Source organism: Trichogramma pretiosum, unplaced genomic scaffold (genome assembly GCF_000599845.2).
Source record: "Trichogramma pretiosum strain Unisexual culture from Peru unplaced genomic scaffold, Tpre_2.0 scaffold1, whole genome shotgun sequence".
Taxonomy (NCBI): Eukaryota; Metazoa; Arthropoda; class Insecta; order Hymenoptera; family Trichogrammatidae; genus Trichogramma; species Trichogramma pretiosum.
In genome coordinates, this window is record NW_019641703.1 from 2,599,726 (window position 1) to 2,616,620 (window position 16,895).

Consider the following 16,895-nt stretch of genomic DNA (forward strand, 5'->3'; position numbering starts at 1 on the left):
AAGTAAAGTAGCTGGAAAATACTCTTTCGTTTTCGATTTATTGTACGTACTAGTGGCGTAGATTAGCGACAACAAAGTAGCAATCAAGAACGTTGCGCATTATAATAGAAATGTAACTGTTGCGTGTAAAGTAAATCGAATCGTGGGAGACAGTATTAATAAAAAACAAGTAGGCTTTGTCGAAGTTATGACTTTTTCGTTATTAGCGAGATATACACGCCGGTAGACGACGGATCGTGACTCTGTGCTATATAGCATTAATTTAGAGCTGCGCTGCTACAAGTGTATATTTGCATGACGATTGCGCCAGCGCAGCAACAGCGTCGAGCCCGTTATATATTTCGCCAAGTGCCTCGAGCAATTATACAGTTGATTCTTGCGTTACAAGCAATGCTGTTTTAGAGAATTAAAAAATGATCAGCGCGTTAATTTGGATTCTGATATTCTGTGCGTACTCGGCTGTGGCGTATAACTACGACGGCGAAGCTTACAAAAAACCACATTATGCCGGAAATCGAACAACAATGGTCCATTTGTTCGAGTGGAAGTTCAAAGACGTCGCCAGAGAATGCGAACTATTTCTGGGACCAGCGGGTTACGCCGGCGTGCAGGTAAAAAACATTAATATTCTGCACATGTAGACGATATAAATCAGGTTCTTTTTTTTTTAATATAACGCGCAATTTTACACGTCAAAATTACAAAATTGGTGAAATTTCTCTTCCTTGCAAACGCGCGCGGGGCAGGTATCTCCTATTCACGAGAACGTCGTGTTGCCAAAGAGGCCCTGGTACGAGCGTTACCAAGTGGTGTCTTACAAAATGGTAACGCGATCCGGTGACGAAAACGATTTCAAAGATATGGTCTCGCGTTGCAACGCCGTCGGCGTGCGAGTTTACGTGGACATTATAATAAATCACACGACGAGAGGGGACCTGGGCCGGGTTACCGGCAGCGGCGGCTCGAGCGCCGATACGGCCAATTTTCTCTATCCAGCCGTGCCTTACGCAAGAGAGGATTTCAACGAGCCGTGCGTTATCAAGGTGAAGGATTACTCGGATCCGGTGAAGATGCGAAATTGCAAGCTGTTCGGCCTGCTGGATTTGAACCTGGCCAGAGAGCACGTGAGAGAAAAAATTGTCGATTTTCTCAATCGCGCGATCGACTTTGGAGTCGCTGGTTTTAGGTGAGTGACGTATTTACGATAACGATGAAAATGACCTATATTTGCCTCGAAAATATTTAGGGTTGACGCGGTCAAGCACATGTGGCCGGAAGACTTGGAAGTAATCTACAGCAGGCTGCACGATCTGAAATCCGAAGTCTTCGGCCCGAACAAGCGGCCGTTCATTTATCAAGAAGTTATAAGCTTCGATCGCGACGAGCCTCTGAACAAATGGCAATACGTACACTTGGCTGCGATAACGGAATTCGTGTACGGAAATATCTTGGGACGCTGCTTCCGGGGCTGGGAGCCACTGAAGTCCCTCGAGCATTGGCTCGAGAACGATCGACGTTTGCTCGACTCGCGGGACGTCCTCGTCTTCGTGGACAATCACGACAATCAGCGCGACGGTCATGGAAAGCCGGATCACGTGATCTTGACGCATCGAGACGCTCGCCTCTACAAGGTGCAATGATCCGTATAACAAAAAGCCATTCCCTTACGTTCGTTTTTTTTTATCGCGAGCTAATCGATTTTTCGCCTCGCTGGTTTATGTGCAGATGGCAGTAGCTTTCATGCTGGCTTATCCGTACGGTCATCCGCGCGTTATGAGCTCGTTCGCTTTCGACGATCCGAATCAAGGTCCACCGACGAGCGACGACGACTCCGGCGAAGGTCGCGGTGCAATACTGTCACCCGAGCCGGCGAACAAGCGCGCCATGGAGGTAGGCGCAGACATCAACATGTGTGGCAACGGCTGGGTGTGCGAGCATCGATGGCGACAAATTTACCAAATGGCCGGATTTAAAAACGTCGTTGGCGATAGTGCTGTAAGCAATTGGTGGTCCAACGGGCACAATCAAATAGGTAATACGGCGCGCAGAGAGCTTTCGCTCGAGCATCGAGCTAAAATAACACAACAAACGTTTTATCTCATTCGCAGCCTTTTCGCGCGGCAACTTGGGATTCATCGCGTTCAACGGTGAATACGGAGTGGATCTGAAGGAACACTTGCAAACGGGTATGGCAATGGGCGAGTATTGCGACATCATATCCGGCAAAAAAGTCCGTGGTAGCAGTAGCGAGGATGGTGATGATGATGATGATGATGATAATGATGACGCGCCTACCACTGCTAGTAGCAATAGCAAAAGCAATAGCATGAGCAGCTATTGCAGTGGCAAAAGAGTCAAGGTCGAGGCAGACGGTACAGCCTACATCGAGATATTTAAGGACGAGTCGAACGGTGTTCTAGCAATACACGCTGAGGTAATCATTACGGTGCCTCGTGTCTCGCTATATATTCTGCTGCTGCTCCTGAGAATTTTCCTTCTTTTATCTACACGCGCGCGCAATGCAAGTAGGAGCGAGCCCCGACGAATGCATGTATGCACAAATATACCGAGCAGACTGCCGCACGCACACGCACATATACACACATATATATTGCGAATGACTGTTCTTTTCCTCCTCGTGCGCGCATCATATACGCAGGCACTAGCAGCAGCAGAATATATATAGCGAGACTTTTACTATATGTGGGAAAGGACGAGCAAATTTCTATTGAGCGCATTCAGGAATGTGATGATGGCTTCTGAGTATATATATACGCACACCGCGAACACGCACACGCGTATAACAAACCTCTATATAAATGTATGTATGTGTATGTGTCGAGTGTACTGTATATGTGTAACAAGAACGGAGTTGCGTGTAAATTTTTTCTTAAAAGAATTTAAATTGTATTGCGGTGCTTTATTAATCAAACTTTGCTAGAGCGCGAGTGTACAAAAATATTTATCTATTGCCTTACGAGCGCTGCTCATTATGATAAACTCTTTCTTTTTCGCAGTCGAAATTGTGACGAGGCAACTTCTTCATCTTCTTCTATATCTCGAGAGTTATAAGAACTACTAGGACCAGTCGCCCTCCGTCAAATCGTCGTTGTAGAACAAAAAAATCTCAGGCACGCAGATAGATTCGTTGTCGGTCGGTAGCCCGCACTCCAGCAGCCGATCTCTATCGTCGGGGATGCCGTTCTCGGTCAGGGTTAGATCGAGATCGAGGGCCTTTCCCTCGTACTTCCAGGTGTACGATCGGCAGTGTGGGTTGTAAAACATGAACCGCTCTTGGATCCGCTTGATGCTATCTTCCTCGCAGACCTATACCGATATATATACCAAACGGGCGTGTGTGCAATATACATTTTTTACACGAATTATGTACTTCAGTTTTTATTTTATATATTTTTTCTCTTCTAATTTATCCTTCTCCCTCTCATTCTGCACCATCACCCGTAAGAACAACAGCAGCAGCGGCAACGGCAACGGCAACAGCCGACAATAACAACAACAACAACAACAACAACGAGTGAACACAGTTCTGCGTTGATACAGGAGCTGTGTTTACTATTTTTTACCTTTTATTCTCTCAACTGATCGATTCGAGAAAGTGCAGTGCGCGAGATTAGATTTCTATGACGAACGATTAGAGAAAGATAGGGTAGAGAGGCAAGGCAGTCTAGCTGTGCCTGGAGCCACCGAGACTGCAGGAGGAGGCCACGGCGCGAAGCACAGTACAGAGCGAGAGAAAGAAGGATGTTAAAAGCGCCTGTAGTGCATATACATGCAGCGCTCTATGGTATACCGATATAATTGCTCCTTGACCCGTTAGAGTGTTGGTTATCCGACAAGGTCTTGGATTTTTTGTCACCCAGCCACGCCGGTACTGCTTGCTATTGAAGATGTGCTCCAAGTCAGACCAGCACTGTACCGTTACGTTATCGTCTGCCGTGGCTGCAGCATCCCGACGTTGCCCGACGAGCACCGATGCAATTCGCGCAGCGCCAACGCCATCATCATATTCCCAAAACAATTGGCAATTAATATTTTTTCTTTTTTACATCTCCTTCGCTTTTTTGTTGCCACTTGCCACTTTCCTCGCGGATAAAGGCTCAATCGTGTTTGCTCATTTTTTGCCGATACCGAGGTGCTTATTGTGTACATACACCACGCGATGCGAAACGATGGCAAAACAATATCGAACTTATATATTATTCATAAATCATGCGAATCGTGCGGGAAATTTCGACGACTTTATAACCGAGATGGCAAGATAAGATTGACAGATAGGACTGTGAGACGGTTCGGTGCGAACTTCGCGTCGCCGTGTATAAGCAGCGCGGGATTGGGAGACCGATCGATCACTCGAAAGTGTCATTCACATCCCACCACGATGGGTACTCGAGAGACAATTTACATAAGAGCGCGAGTCTTCCTTACTTTGCTCTCAGCTGAGCGCGATTGAGGAGCATAACAGACAGAGAGGATGATTTCTCACCATTCGCGTCGCAGGGATCCTTGGGCAGACTTCGAATGGTTAGCGAGAGGTCGGGTCCGCTGTCCCAGTCGCATCTCCGAGGCACGAGCGCAAACTTGGTATGGGGTGGCCGAGGCACTGTGAAAGGCAGCAGGAATTTAAGTTTACCCGAGTCGGGATCCACGTAGCGACGAAGACGAAGGCCGTCTATGCTCACTGGTGGATAGCATTTTTTGACTGTACAAACAACATCCACCTAGAAGGATATTAATCTCTTTCTCTTTCATGCTCTCGCAATTGTTGTTAGATATTCGCGCTCGCGCTTTGAGCAGCAGCAGCAGTCGCTTTGTTCGCGGGCACGCTTAATTGCATAATCTTTTTACAATGATGCGGTTCGTAGCCGCGTGCAGTCACAAAAACGTTAATTATGAAACGTTGAGCGATGTTCAAGGCAGTGACAAAGCAGTCGAATATCACCGGAGCCGACTGCTTTATGTATGACGGCGGAGGTGCGTATGTGTGCGTAAATAATACAAAAACGGAGTCGAGTGTGAAAAGGTCGTTCGCTTCGAGCAATGAGTTGCAACAGGTTCTCGTTAAGATTACAAATCACACACGCACACACGTATAATTAAGGTGCGTGCAGTTTAGCGGGGCGCGCGTTAAGTAGCTGTAAAATGTTGGAAGTAAACACCGAGGCACGTACACAAAGCGAATCTGCTCCAGCTCAAATTTGCACGGTGCTGCTTGAATTACAATGGTAAACTCACCGGTGGAACTGCTTTTGCATTTGGCAAGTTAGGCTCGAACCAGTGGCCGACATCCTTGCCTGCGTGAGCCATGAGGAAGGTGCTGATGAAGCCTTGCGGTTGACACTTGATGTACTCGTGAATTTCGTAAACGACGCCTCGACAGGTGAGCCAGCAATCCGGATCCTTGGATTTTGCGCTTTTGTACTGCATCAGGGCGATTTCCCGGGGCAGGTAATAGCTCTGTGTCGATTCACTGGCCGACGTCATTTTGGTATCCTCGACGTACGGACTGAATCAAATGATATCTCGAAAAATTGGAGTAAGTTTCAACCAGGTGGCGACGAGATGTTTCAACTTGTGATTTTGCTGAAAAATTTAACGAGACTTTAGCCTTTTGGAGTTATTTTGACATAGATTGCAAGTTATTTATGAATATATCTCATAATTGTTCGATATGTTTCATTAAACTGAGTTTTTGTCAACTCATTTGTAGTTTTGAATAAACTAACCAATAAAAAATATGGCTTTGTTACTAATTCTTCATTCCGAGACTATAAGAATAAATAGCCTTACTAACCAGTGTCGATGGATGATATTAATACCAATTACATTGAGCTTTGCAGCTACAATTTGCTTTTGATCGAATATTTACCTGTTTTTATTATTGTTCGACGGGTTTACTCACTGAAATATTTGCCAACTTCCATCGTCGCTATCAATCGAATGCGTCGTGCTACTCATCGCATAGAAGATAACCGTTATATAGTGCGAGTCCCGCGCCGAAGAAACTGATCGAATCAAAAAGAGTGAAATTTGAAAATGTTCACTTCGAAGTTCCAAGCTCCGTTCGAATTAGCGCCTTCCGTAACGAACACGAGCGATGCTTGCCTGTAAATCCGAACGACACTTTTACAGGCGCAAAATGGATATGCTCGTGTTATCGTCGTCGCGGTATTTATTTCCGCGCGAACGTTCTCGGTAGGTCGAGTAGATTCCTGACACGCGGTATCCCCGATCCATCGCCTGCTTCGAGCCGGCAATTCTTGAATCTGCTTGGCCGTATCGAACTGCTGTGCTGAGAACAGCAACTCGCGCTGTAAACGCTCTCACCATTCCGCTCAGGCTAATATAACACTCGGCAGCAACTCGTCAGTTACACATTACCTCAAATTCGAAGGTCCACGAGGAACTCGACTTATAGTTTTGCAAGTAGGCAGCAGATCGACCGTAGCAAGTTCCAACCAATAACAAAATAATGGCCACCACTTCTCAGAAGGTAAATTTCTGCTTGTGTGTGCAATATAATTTTCAGCGCATCGGATCGATCCACTCGGCGATCGCCTCTCTTATATTTTGCACGCGGCGATAAAGCCTCCCGTCGCGAACTTCGACTCGACCCAGTGGCCGTCCGTTAGCTCTTTCTCGGGCCCGTGGCCGCGTGCACGCACAAAAAGTGTCAAATTGCATCGCCTCGTGTCGGCAATTCGCGCTGCTGTATATTGACTGCTTCGCACGAGCGCGAATTCGAGGTTAAGCCGCCAAATCGCACGTCTGTTGTTTCTTCATTATACTTGCTCGTTGCGCCGGAGAAAAGTTGTCAGTGTGCGTTTTGCATTTGGCTGATCAGTCACGGAAAGGACTCGCAGTCTAGCTTCCCAAAGAGCTCGGTACTTCTCTTTGTTTGACGGTAAATTCGCAGTTATTTCGGCCTGAGCTCTACACACCAAATTCAATTCATCACGATCATGTCCGACGAAGTTTGTTCAGTCATGTTGACCTCAAGAAATTTGAAGAATGCATCCGTGAGATTTTCTCGTTATTATTTCAATATCTATCATCATTCATGATTATTGTCCGAGCAACACTGCGGGTTGGTTTTCATTATAAAGTTAATCGCAAATGGCAATGAAATCCACTCGGTGTCCGTCGGTGTTCTTGGCAGTTGGTTTATCGCTATACAAGTCCTAATGCAATATGGCTGATGAGAGACGGTGTTTATGTACTGGGGAATTTTTGATCGTTCTAAAGCTCTCTTGTAATTGACACATCGCATCTATATCAGACTCATGAAAGTCGTTATTTTTTCAACAATGTATCTTCGTACTTTTCAAATACTTTTTTGATCCGCGATTGGTTATATTTTATAATTTTTTTTCAAATCATGCGTGTTGATGTTTTTTGAGTGTAATGTCATTTGTCTTAAATTAAACATTTTTTTTTATCAAAGTTTCTTTTGCAGGTTCAAGACTACAAAGACTCGCTTAAAACAAAGGTAAATTTTTAGTGTACCAAGATTGTTTAGTATCGAATAGCATATCAATAATTAATAATGTCTCATTGCAGGCAGAGCAACTGATTATTAAAGGATTCCCAGAAAAAATTGTTAAACTCAATGAAATCCTAGAGACTTCAGGATTTTGCACTGACGATTTGAAACAAGTACATCAAAATCTGAACGTTCCTATTCCAGACGCAATATCAGTTAATCATACTGATGATGGACCCGTTACTAAAAAGGCTAAACTTGACAACAGTGTTGAAATACCCACTGGGACAAAAGTTATGGTTCTGACATCAGGCCCAATTCCTTGTAATAAGAATCTTTCTGACTTGATTGGTATAGTCAAACCATACATTAGGCAACTCTTAGAAGATTCTAATCTAGTGAGTATAAATTAGTTATTAATACATTATCACTAGAACTTAATGACTTTTATGTAACTTTATTTGAATGTGTATTAAATGCTATGTTTATTTATTTTAGTTAAAAATGTGGATTTCCTTTATGATTCCCAAAATAGAGGATGGAAATAATTTTGGAGTGTCCATTCAAGAAGATACTTTAGCAGAGGTTCAGGCAGTAGAGAGCGAAGCAGCTGCATTTTTTGATCAAATATCCAGGTATGAAATATTTTTATTAACAAGTATTCAATATTTTTGATAAATGTTTCAATTATGAATGAATTTGTTTTTTCAGGTACTTCATTTCAAGAGCTAAAGTTGTGAGCAAAGTGGCAAAATATCCTCACATTGAAGATTACAGAAGAGCCGTACAAGAATTAGATGAAAAAGAATACATTAGCTTATGGCTAGTAATGTGCGAGATCCGTAATCGCTACTGTTCACTTCATGATCTCGTTATCAAAAATTTGGAAAAAATCAAGAAACCCCGATCATCAAACGCTGAATCATTGTACTGAGACCTATTTTATTTTGTTACGTGTCGAAGCAGAAAGGACTTCAATAAATACTTCGTAAATACTAATTGTAAGCAAGATCAGTGACAGATTCCTATCTGTTTTGAAAATCGTAAAAGTCCTAGGATCAGTAGATAAAGATATAATTATTATAACACAAGACAATTTCCGTTTTACTATCACAACTAAACTTCAGATATAACGCGCTTGCATTGTATATAGTAGACTTTTAATAAAACTTGATTCTATTTCCAAACCACATAAAATGACTTGATTAATCTAACATATGTATGTTGAGAAGTTGCAGTATAATGAAATGAACTACCATTCAGTCAAAAGCTAATTGTAGCCGATTTAGTAGTATTAATACTCAATGAAGTAATGTAGTACTCATTTTGAAGTATTAGTACTCAAATTTACTATTTCAGCTAAAAACTTGATTATTTAAAACGGGCATGTAAAAGTTCATAAGTGGTATGACGTATAAGTTACAATTGTATTTTTTGTAAAAGACTGTTTTTTTTATAAAAAGTGGAGAAATTAAAAGTACTGTTTTAGAAATGACCAATTTATTTTTTTCCATTCCTTATCTAATAAAACGAACTTTTTGGATTAATAAAATGAATTTTTAATTTCATTTTTAGTTGTACAAGTTTATATTTGATTATGTTTATGTTTTATAACAAAATATTTAATCTAAAACAAAGGCAATCGCCATTTGTTGTAAAATAGGTAAAGATTGCATCACTACTACAGCTACATTCGCTATTATATATTTCCTTAAAAAATTAACTACTCTATATTGTACATAGGTATCTTATTACACTATGTAAATAGACTCTTGTATAAAATTTAAATGCTGATAAATGCAAAGGTTGAGTATAAAACAAAATATTTCATATAACTGATATTGTGCTCTTTGAGATCAACAAATTTTCAAATTAAAATTAAATGTAAAAATTGGCATTCTGCGCTTTACAATTGCAGTTGGATCTAATAAAACTTAATGAATAATTATATTTATAGAAGCGTCCACTAATTTTAATTATCTTGTATAGAGAGACATTTGATGTAAATTATTGCTAGTACTTTCAAAAAATTAATTATTTAAAGTACTTACTTCCATGGACATATTTGCCATATTTGGCAGTACCACTATTTTTATGAATGTCAAATGCTTCATTATCACAGATAATTCACTGTATTACAATTGACTTATTAAAAGCGGATTACATAAAATCTTATTCTTCAGTCAAATGATGATAACAATAAATGATGAAAAATTTCATTTGTCTGAGGCACTTGGAAGACTTTTGAACATCATAATCTTATAGAATATGACCAATATAAATTTATATGAATATCATAATCTTATAGATTATGATTAATATAATAAATTTATATAAATATAAATCAATTTTATATTGCAACATCGTGATTCTCAAATATCTTGTGGTTCAACTACATTTGAAGTTCTTATCCGTTTTCTTTTTAATACTCTACCAAATTTTCTTTTGACCCAATGACATTTCTTTTTTTTCTTATCAAGTTTTTCTGTTAACAATTCATTATTTCTCTCTGTCAGTTGTTGGACTTTTTGTTTCAGATGCTCATTTTCTTTCAAAATTTCTGGTTTAGAATTGGCTTCAGTATAAATTAAATTATCATCTCTATTTCTGATATTAGGCATTTGTTGCTTTAAAATCTCCTTTTCTGTTTTCAATTCAGCTAATACTTTTTTAAGCTCATCAACAGTTTCATTGAAAGATCTATTATCTACTTCATTGCTATGGGCTTGGAGATTTGCTGAGCAACAAAGAGCTTTGACTTTACCAGTAGTTGTAATGCTTCCAATTCTTTGAGCACATTTCTTATGGTACACAGATTCACATTCAAAACAAACATGTATATTTGCTTTCCTATGAGGACAGCATTTGAATGTGATATCCATTTTGCTTGTATCTCCATTAAAATGTTTCTTATCGTCAAATAATCCAGGATTCAAAAAACAATATTTATTGAATCCTTGAGATGTAACAGATGGAGTTTGGCAATTATCTTTAAAAGTACGTACAGTCTTCAGACGCAAATCGATCTAATAATTAAATGTCAAAAATTAATAAATTGCCTCAATTTTATTTTTTTAATTATTGAAATTATATACTTACCATATTGAATAATTCTTGTACATGAATTTTATAGGCATAATTCATGAAAACTTCACACAATATTTGGATGAACCAGCTTCCATTATATTCATCTCTGTATGATACATATCCAGGTATTGTTGAGTAAACTATCAACATATCCTCATAGTTTCTTAATGATTCTGAAGAATGTACATATCTATTTGCAGTTTGACGTTTTGGAGTAGTAGCTGCATCTGTTTTGCATCTAGGAATTGCAACCTGTACGTTTTTACCTCTATAATAAAAAAAATCATTCAATAAATTTCTAATATAAGCTCATAAATGTATTCAACTTTATTAAAAATCAAGTTTTACCTGCAAGTTTGGAAGATGAAAATTTTAGGTTTTCCTGTCAAGTTCACACAATTTTCAGAAGTAAAATAATTCATAATATTTGTGCATACAACTCTTTTGTAATCATTTGAACTGTAATCAATTCCTAAAATTTCAGTCTCTTGATGGCCTATTTGACCACTTCCATGAGAAGAAATTATGACAAATGCAGAGTCGACTCGTCTAAGTTCAGGCAGTTTAGAAAATTCTTGTACTTTATTCAAAATATCCTAAGAAAATACATGAGTCAAATTTCCTATTGGCAATTATTTTATATTGAAATATTTATTGCTAAATAAAAATTTGTTTATTACCTCTCCTGTCAAGTCAAAATGGGTAATTACTTTAAACCCCATATCTGTGAAAAGCTTTCTTAGATTAGTTTCATCATGTTCTGCACTTGGTCTGCTGTCTTTTTCTTCTGTATAACAATTATTAGCTATAATAAGTACAAGCCCTCTCGGATTACTTCTCATTGGATAAACTCCAAGATGATTTATTTCTGGTCTGTCTCTGAATTTTGTAGCTTTTTTCACATTTATAATGAGAGGATCTTTGACCGTTTGTATTTTTTCATGAAAGTTATCTTCTCTATAACATATGAAATTTAAAAAGTATATTAATGTATAAAAAACTGAAAAGTGAATTAAGAAAATTGCAAAAGAAAACCTTGATGAACCCTCTTCTGAGCTATTAAGAGAGTTGCAATCAGAATTTTCTGTTGATGGTGTTTCTGGTCGTTCAATAACATTAATTTCCAAACTCTGCAGAGATTCAACTAAATTGATTTGCTCCATTTTGAAATATTTTCCTAAAATCAAACATACTTTGATAAATCATTAAATATATGTTGGTTTTAGGTACAACTAAGCAATAATAATTGGTGAATATGTCAAAATATTTTTATTTTTTCACAAAAGTTTTGTTAGAATAAAAACAAAAATTAAATGAGTACATCAAAATCGAATGCAACGTATAAAAATATTCGATTATAATTGAAAGTACTCGTAATAAATTCAAAATTTACGTTCTAATTAAGTAAATATGGATCAATAGATTGTGCTGTCAATTTGAAGCATATCGCGGTGCAACAAAGAATAAATTATGTATAAGCACAATGATCAGTAAAAGCTTACTTACGACGTATAACTAAAACCAAAGCAACTGGTGTCTGTTGATGGCCTGTGTAAATACGTTTATGTATCACAGAGGTCTGTCACTATCACCGCAAACCACAAACATTCATGGCAAACTCGATAACTGAAAATTAATTTTTTCTTTATCATATCGAGGATCGAAAAGAGTTAAAAGTGGAAATGTATTGTACTAGGTGATTATTATGCAGTCTACTGGCCATCTCATGCTCTGTTGCCAGATTAGCCAGATATCTGGCCAGCAGAAACTGAGAGTCTGTGAGTAAGTCAGTCGCGTTGCAGTCGAACTTTCAAGTTTCAAATTCCATATCTTCTGTCTCTTTTTTTCTTTACGGTCCTTGATCCTGATCGGAGCGCTCTACTGGCGGCGCAGCAACAGCGCTATTCATTCGACAAATGCACGCATGTATGATAATGGTGGGGGTGATATGAGTCATCAAATTATTCTGGATTTTTCGATTTGGTATGAAATTAAAATATTAAATATTAATGAATGCACGATAAATTTGTTTTAAAAAATTTTATTTAAAAATATTTTAAAAATTGATAGAAATTACCAATTGAGAGGATATAAAAGTCGTTTCGTTGTTTATCACAATCATTATTAACATATAAATATTCATCTTTTGGACATAAACAATTTATCAAAACCAATTTATAGTTTTGTTAATACAACAAAATTTTTAAAAATATACTGATAATAAACAAATATAAATAAAAATCAGCTATTATTTAATTGAATTTAAAATTCGAACTAAAAATTAAAACATTTAATAATTGTACTAAATAAATTGCTTTATATTAATAAATGCATGCTATTTGGTTGATTCGTTTTTCTTCTTAAAAAGTCCAGGGTTCAGGTAGCAGTGCTTGTGAAAACCTTGGTTTACAATCCACAGTGTTTGGCACTTGTTGTGGTTGGCTCTGAAGTCTTTCAATTTACTGTCAGTCTAAAATTATATGAAAAGTTTAGCATTGAAAAAGTAAAATGTTTTAATCCTCTAAATAAATAGTTACCTTGAGAAATAAATCATGAAGATGTAATTCATGGGCATAATTCATGAATACTTCACATAAAATTTGAAGGAACCAACTTCCATTGTATTTATCTCGATAAGCAACATGTCCTGGTAAGGTTGCATAAGCAATAAGAGTATCTTCATAATTGCGGGATGAAAATTCATATGGAGTATCTGTATCTTCAAAAACAGTTATCCCAGAGTCTGTGGCGTTTCGAGGAACTGATTTTTGATGAAGATTACCTCTAAACAAATGAAAATTTATTAAATTATATTTTTATTAATAACTAAATAGAGCTAAAATTTACAAGCAATAATTTACCTGCATGTTTGAAATATGAATGTTTTCGGTTTACCACTCAAGTAGGGACAATTTTCTGTGGTAAAATAATCAATTATATCTGTACAAAATACTGGATCGTAATCTGTAAGTTTAAAATCTATTCCTCTGATTTCTGTTTGTTGCTTGCCTCTTTCCCCAAATCCATGTGAAGAAATCACTATGAAAGCTGAATCCACTTTTCTCAATTCTTTCATATGAGCAAATTCTTTTACTTTTGCTTTAATTGCCTGTGTTATAAACAAATTTAATTAATTATAAGTTATATAATAGCTTAATAATAACATGAAAATTTCTTATATTTACCCGTCCAGTCAAGTCTGTATGTGTTATAACTTTAAAACCCATCTGCTCAAAAAGTTCTTTTATATTATCTTTATCATACTTGGCCCCGGGTCTGTGATCCAAAACATCATATTCAATGTTTGTAATAATTAATACATATCCTCTAGGATCACTTCTCATGGGATATTTTTCAATATGATCATATTCTGGTCCATCTCTAAAAATTTCTGCCTTTTTTACTTTGATAATTAATGGTTCCAATGATTCATCTAGTTTGAAATGAAAGTCATCCCTAGTAAGTAATGAAAAAAATAATAGATATTAGTATAATAATACCAGTAAAGCAATAAAAAATTAATATTCATTTTTAAACTTACTTGGAATGTTCTATAAAGTTTGAATTTTGAGTTGGTACAATTTTTAAAGCTGGTATTTCCAACTTATTTTCTTTAAGATTTTCTTTAAGATTGTTATTACTGTAGTTGATGTTATTGGGAGAGAGTGAATAATTTTCCAACTTCTCAGCTACATTCTGATGGCCAGACTCTTTTAAGCTTGTAATAAGATTGCTGTATGCATGAGGACCTCTAGTTTTAATGGTGGAGCATATATCTAAAATTGTTGCTGCATCAGATAAACTTTTCTGAAAATCACATGAACGAAAAATTAAAATTCGGCAAGAATAGGCAATCGGATAATTTTAAAGACCGATAAAAAAAATTACCAGCCAATGTGGAATATTGACATCATCTCTGTTGTAAACTTTGTTTTCCAAAAGTTTCGGCCAGAGTTTGCAAATGTCAAGGTCCTGCAACAGCTGACTGCACAGGTGATCGATCTTCTGGCGATCCTTCTGCTCCATCTCTCATGCTACACGTAAGCCAGAGAGAATCTTGAGGGAAAATATGAGCAGCGCGAGACGTGCACACAATGAACACAAAGGATTAACGTATCTGACTGATGCGTTTTTTTGTTATAAATAATATCACAAAGAAAATAAATGCAGGGTCGGCAGTGACGGCGGTGGCGCGTGCGGCACACAAAGTCAAGAAAGGCTCTTTAATGTGATGATTCGGAGCAGCGACAGAACGATGATAACGAAATATTATACAGGTAGTTTTTGATGAGCTGCGCGATGAGTGCGTGTGCGAGGAGGCGCGCTCAAAGCGCCTACTGCTGGCTGCTGCTGCTGCTGCTGATTTCTTTGTTGTTTAGCTGCACAGTGTCGTTGTTCGACTGATTCACTCCGCTATTGGCGCCTTGGCGTCCCTCTCTCTTTTCTACTATATACTATCCCCCAAGCAAACTTGCTCACGCGTTCGGAGCACGGCACAACACTTCTATTCGGTTGCGAAACGCAGACTGCACAGAGACGAAGAAATATACCAAGAATTATGCACGCACTTGTTTGTTGTTTTTCTTTCTAATTTTTACACTGGTGAAAAAAATAATAAACGTCTTCGTGCGCGATGCGCGCATCCATTTTACTGCGTGTCATTGTGTTGTGTGTTTAGTAGAAAGCGCGTGAAGAGCAATTTTTGACGTCACATTTCGTACGATCCGTATTTATATGTTTTGACGTCTAGATGCTGCACTTGCGGACGCACGATATACACAAACAGACTGTATTGTGGTGGTGGACAGACGGTTTACAGGGAAAATATGGCAACGTTGCTTACCCGCGATGATTCATCCCCGTGTTGTTATAGGAAAAGCATATAATATAAAGCGAGAGAGAGAGAGAGAGAGAGAGTCTGATACTGCAGCAGATCAGTGGCGAGACGCGAAATGCGTGCACCCATATGAAATCTATGGAGCACGCGTGTCTGTGAGCGCTATATATATATTGCAATAACTCGCGACCAACCACCGCCAAGCCGTGGCGAGCAACCAATGGGATACGATGCCGCTCGACACGTTCGGACACGTTCGTTCAGGTTTAAAGGCATGGCACATTGGCCTATGCGGAGGTAAATGAACCTTACGCGGCCTCGCTTCACCCGGAATTGTCTTGCACGCAAATGAGATGAAAAACGTTCGTTTGCACTTCGAGATGACTTTGAGACGGTTTTAATTATTTCTCGCGACTGATGCAAATCGGTTACAAGAAAAATTTTCATGATGCGCTGCTCGATGACATTTAAACGGGTATTTAAAAATTTTGAAAGTAATCGTACTGTTTATTAAATCTCTGCGCCCAAGACTCGATTAATTCCAAGCAAATGGAATATTCAAGGATGGTTAAGCACTGCAAAGTCATTCTATGGTTGAACGCTCTGTAATGATCGTCTGGAGTGGTCGTTAACGCCTACGTATTTATATTTATCATATCATTTTTGGAGCTCATGAAATTCCCTTTCGAAAAATATCAATTATATTAGGGTGACTGTTCCTTATAACTATGAGCGATAAAAAACCTCGATTTCCCCTAATAAACCATATTTCGTTATAGTTGATTGACATATCATATTTTGGAGAAGTTAAGATCGAACATTTATACTGTTCACGTAAACTGAAGGAAAATCATTTTAAAAGAAATCTCAACTTACTCGACTTTAGGGAAACGAATATACCTGACTCAGTTTGTCATTGTCTTCTTATTTTTGGCAACTAATTTTATGCATAACTTATTATTTAACACGAAGACTAATGTTATGTTTTTCCAAATGATGAAATTTGTTTGTTTCATAAATTTGTGAGTATTAGTTTCAATAACTATTAACCACAGTTGATGAAAGATAAATGATAAAAAATTAAATAAAAATAGTGTAAAGGACTACAATTTGAAAATGTTTTATACAATTATTCATCGATCGGGCACGCTTAACCATCAGTTGATAAAGTAACGCGTGACTTTAACAGCTTTTTCAATTAAAAAAAAATTATGAATTTATACAGACGTTACAAATGCTTTTATAGCTATATTTTCGATACTTTATTATTAAAAAATTTTAATTGATTAATGAATAAAAAATATTCACGTGTTTATCTAACAGGTTGGAATTTTTTCAGTTAAATTAATCTGTAGCCTGTATATATGTATATAACTCGGAGAAAGAGAGAGAGAGCACATTGGCGAATGGTTGTCTGCAGCCGCCGCACCGCCGCGCTGTATCTCTCCCAGCCGTCAAGGGCGTTTCGTT

At 38.0% G+C, this 16,895-nt stretch overlaps 4 protein-coding genes across 6 annotated transcripts; 2 read left to right on the forward strand and 2 right to left on the reverse strand.

Moving 5' to 3' along the window:
• The first annotated feature begins 413 nt into the window (after positions 1 to 413).
• LOC106653335 (alpha-amylase 1-like) lies at positions 414 to 3,100 on the forward strand. Its single transcript, XM_023462840.1, has 7 exons — positions 414 to 611; positions 747 to 1,186; positions 1,247 to 1,631; positions 1,726 to 2,032; positions 2,109 to 2,240; positions 2,337 to 2,434; positions 3,018 to 3,100. Exons 1-7 carry the CDS (start codon positions 414 to 416, stop codon positions 3,027 to 3,029), a joined length of 1,572 nt encoding a protein of 523 aa, XP_023318608.1. The 3' UTR covers positions 3,030 to 3,100.
• LOC106653346 (cytochrome b5 domain-containing protein 1) lies at positions 3,038 to 5,502 on the reverse strand. Its single transcript, XM_014372749.2, has 4 exons — positions 5,254 to 5,502; positions 4,505 to 4,739; positions 3,812 to 3,960; positions 3,038 to 3,327 (listed from the first exon to the last, which is right to left on the reverse strand). The coding sequence occupies exons 1-4, from the start codon at positions 5,500 to 5,502 to the stop codon at positions 3,079 to 3,081; spliced, it is 882 nt and encodes a 293-aa protein (XP_014228235.1). The 3' UTR covers positions 3,038 to 3,078.
• A 776-nt stretch (positions 5,503 to 6,278) lies between these two features.
• Positions 6,279 to 8,963, forward strand: LOC106655112 (proteasome activator complex subunit 3). 3 transcript variants are annotated; one of them, XM_023462749.1, is made up of 5 exons: positions 6,279 to 6,511; positions 7,463 to 7,507; positions 7,579 to 7,899; positions 8,000 to 8,136; positions 8,213 to 8,963. In XM_023462749.1, exons 1-5 carry the CDS (start codon positions 6,491 to 6,493, stop codon positions 8,433 to 8,435), a joined length of 747 nt encoding a protein of 248 aa, XP_023318517.1. In that variant the 5' UTR covers positions 6,279 to 6,490; the 3' UTR covers positions 8,436 to 8,963. The 3 variants fall into 3 exon arrangements, with proteins under 3 accessions (XP_023318517.1, XP_014230826.1, XP_014230818.1); XM_014375340.2 differs by having other exon boundaries at positions 6,280 to 6,511; positions 7,475 to 7,507; XM_014375332.2 differs by lacking the exon at positions 6,279 to 6,511 and adding an exon at positions 6,591 to 7,037 and having other exon boundaries at positions 7,475 to 7,507.
• A 21-nt stretch (positions 8,964 to 8,984) lies between these two features.
• Positions 8,985 to 15,551, reverse strand: LOC106653357. The gene is made up of 13 exons (XM_014372760.2): positions 14,477 to 15,551; positions 14,130 to 14,395; positions 13,774 to 14,044; positions 13,450 to 13,697; positions 13,126 to 13,372; positions 12,925 to 13,058; positions 12,305 to 12,395; positions 12,095 to 12,167; positions 11,624 to 11,780; positions 11,269 to 11,545; positions 10,937 to 11,184; positions 10,601 to 10,856; positions 8,985 to 10,527 (listed from the first exon to the last, which is right to left on the reverse strand). Exons 1-13 carry the CDS (start codon positions 14,612 to 14,614, stop codon positions 9,874 to 9,876), a joined length of 3,060 nt encoding a protein of 1,019 aa, XP_014228246.1. The 5' UTR covers positions 14,615 to 15,551; the 3' UTR covers positions 8,985 to 9,873.
• Between the last annotated feature and the right edge of the window lie 1,344 nt (positions 15,552 to 16,895).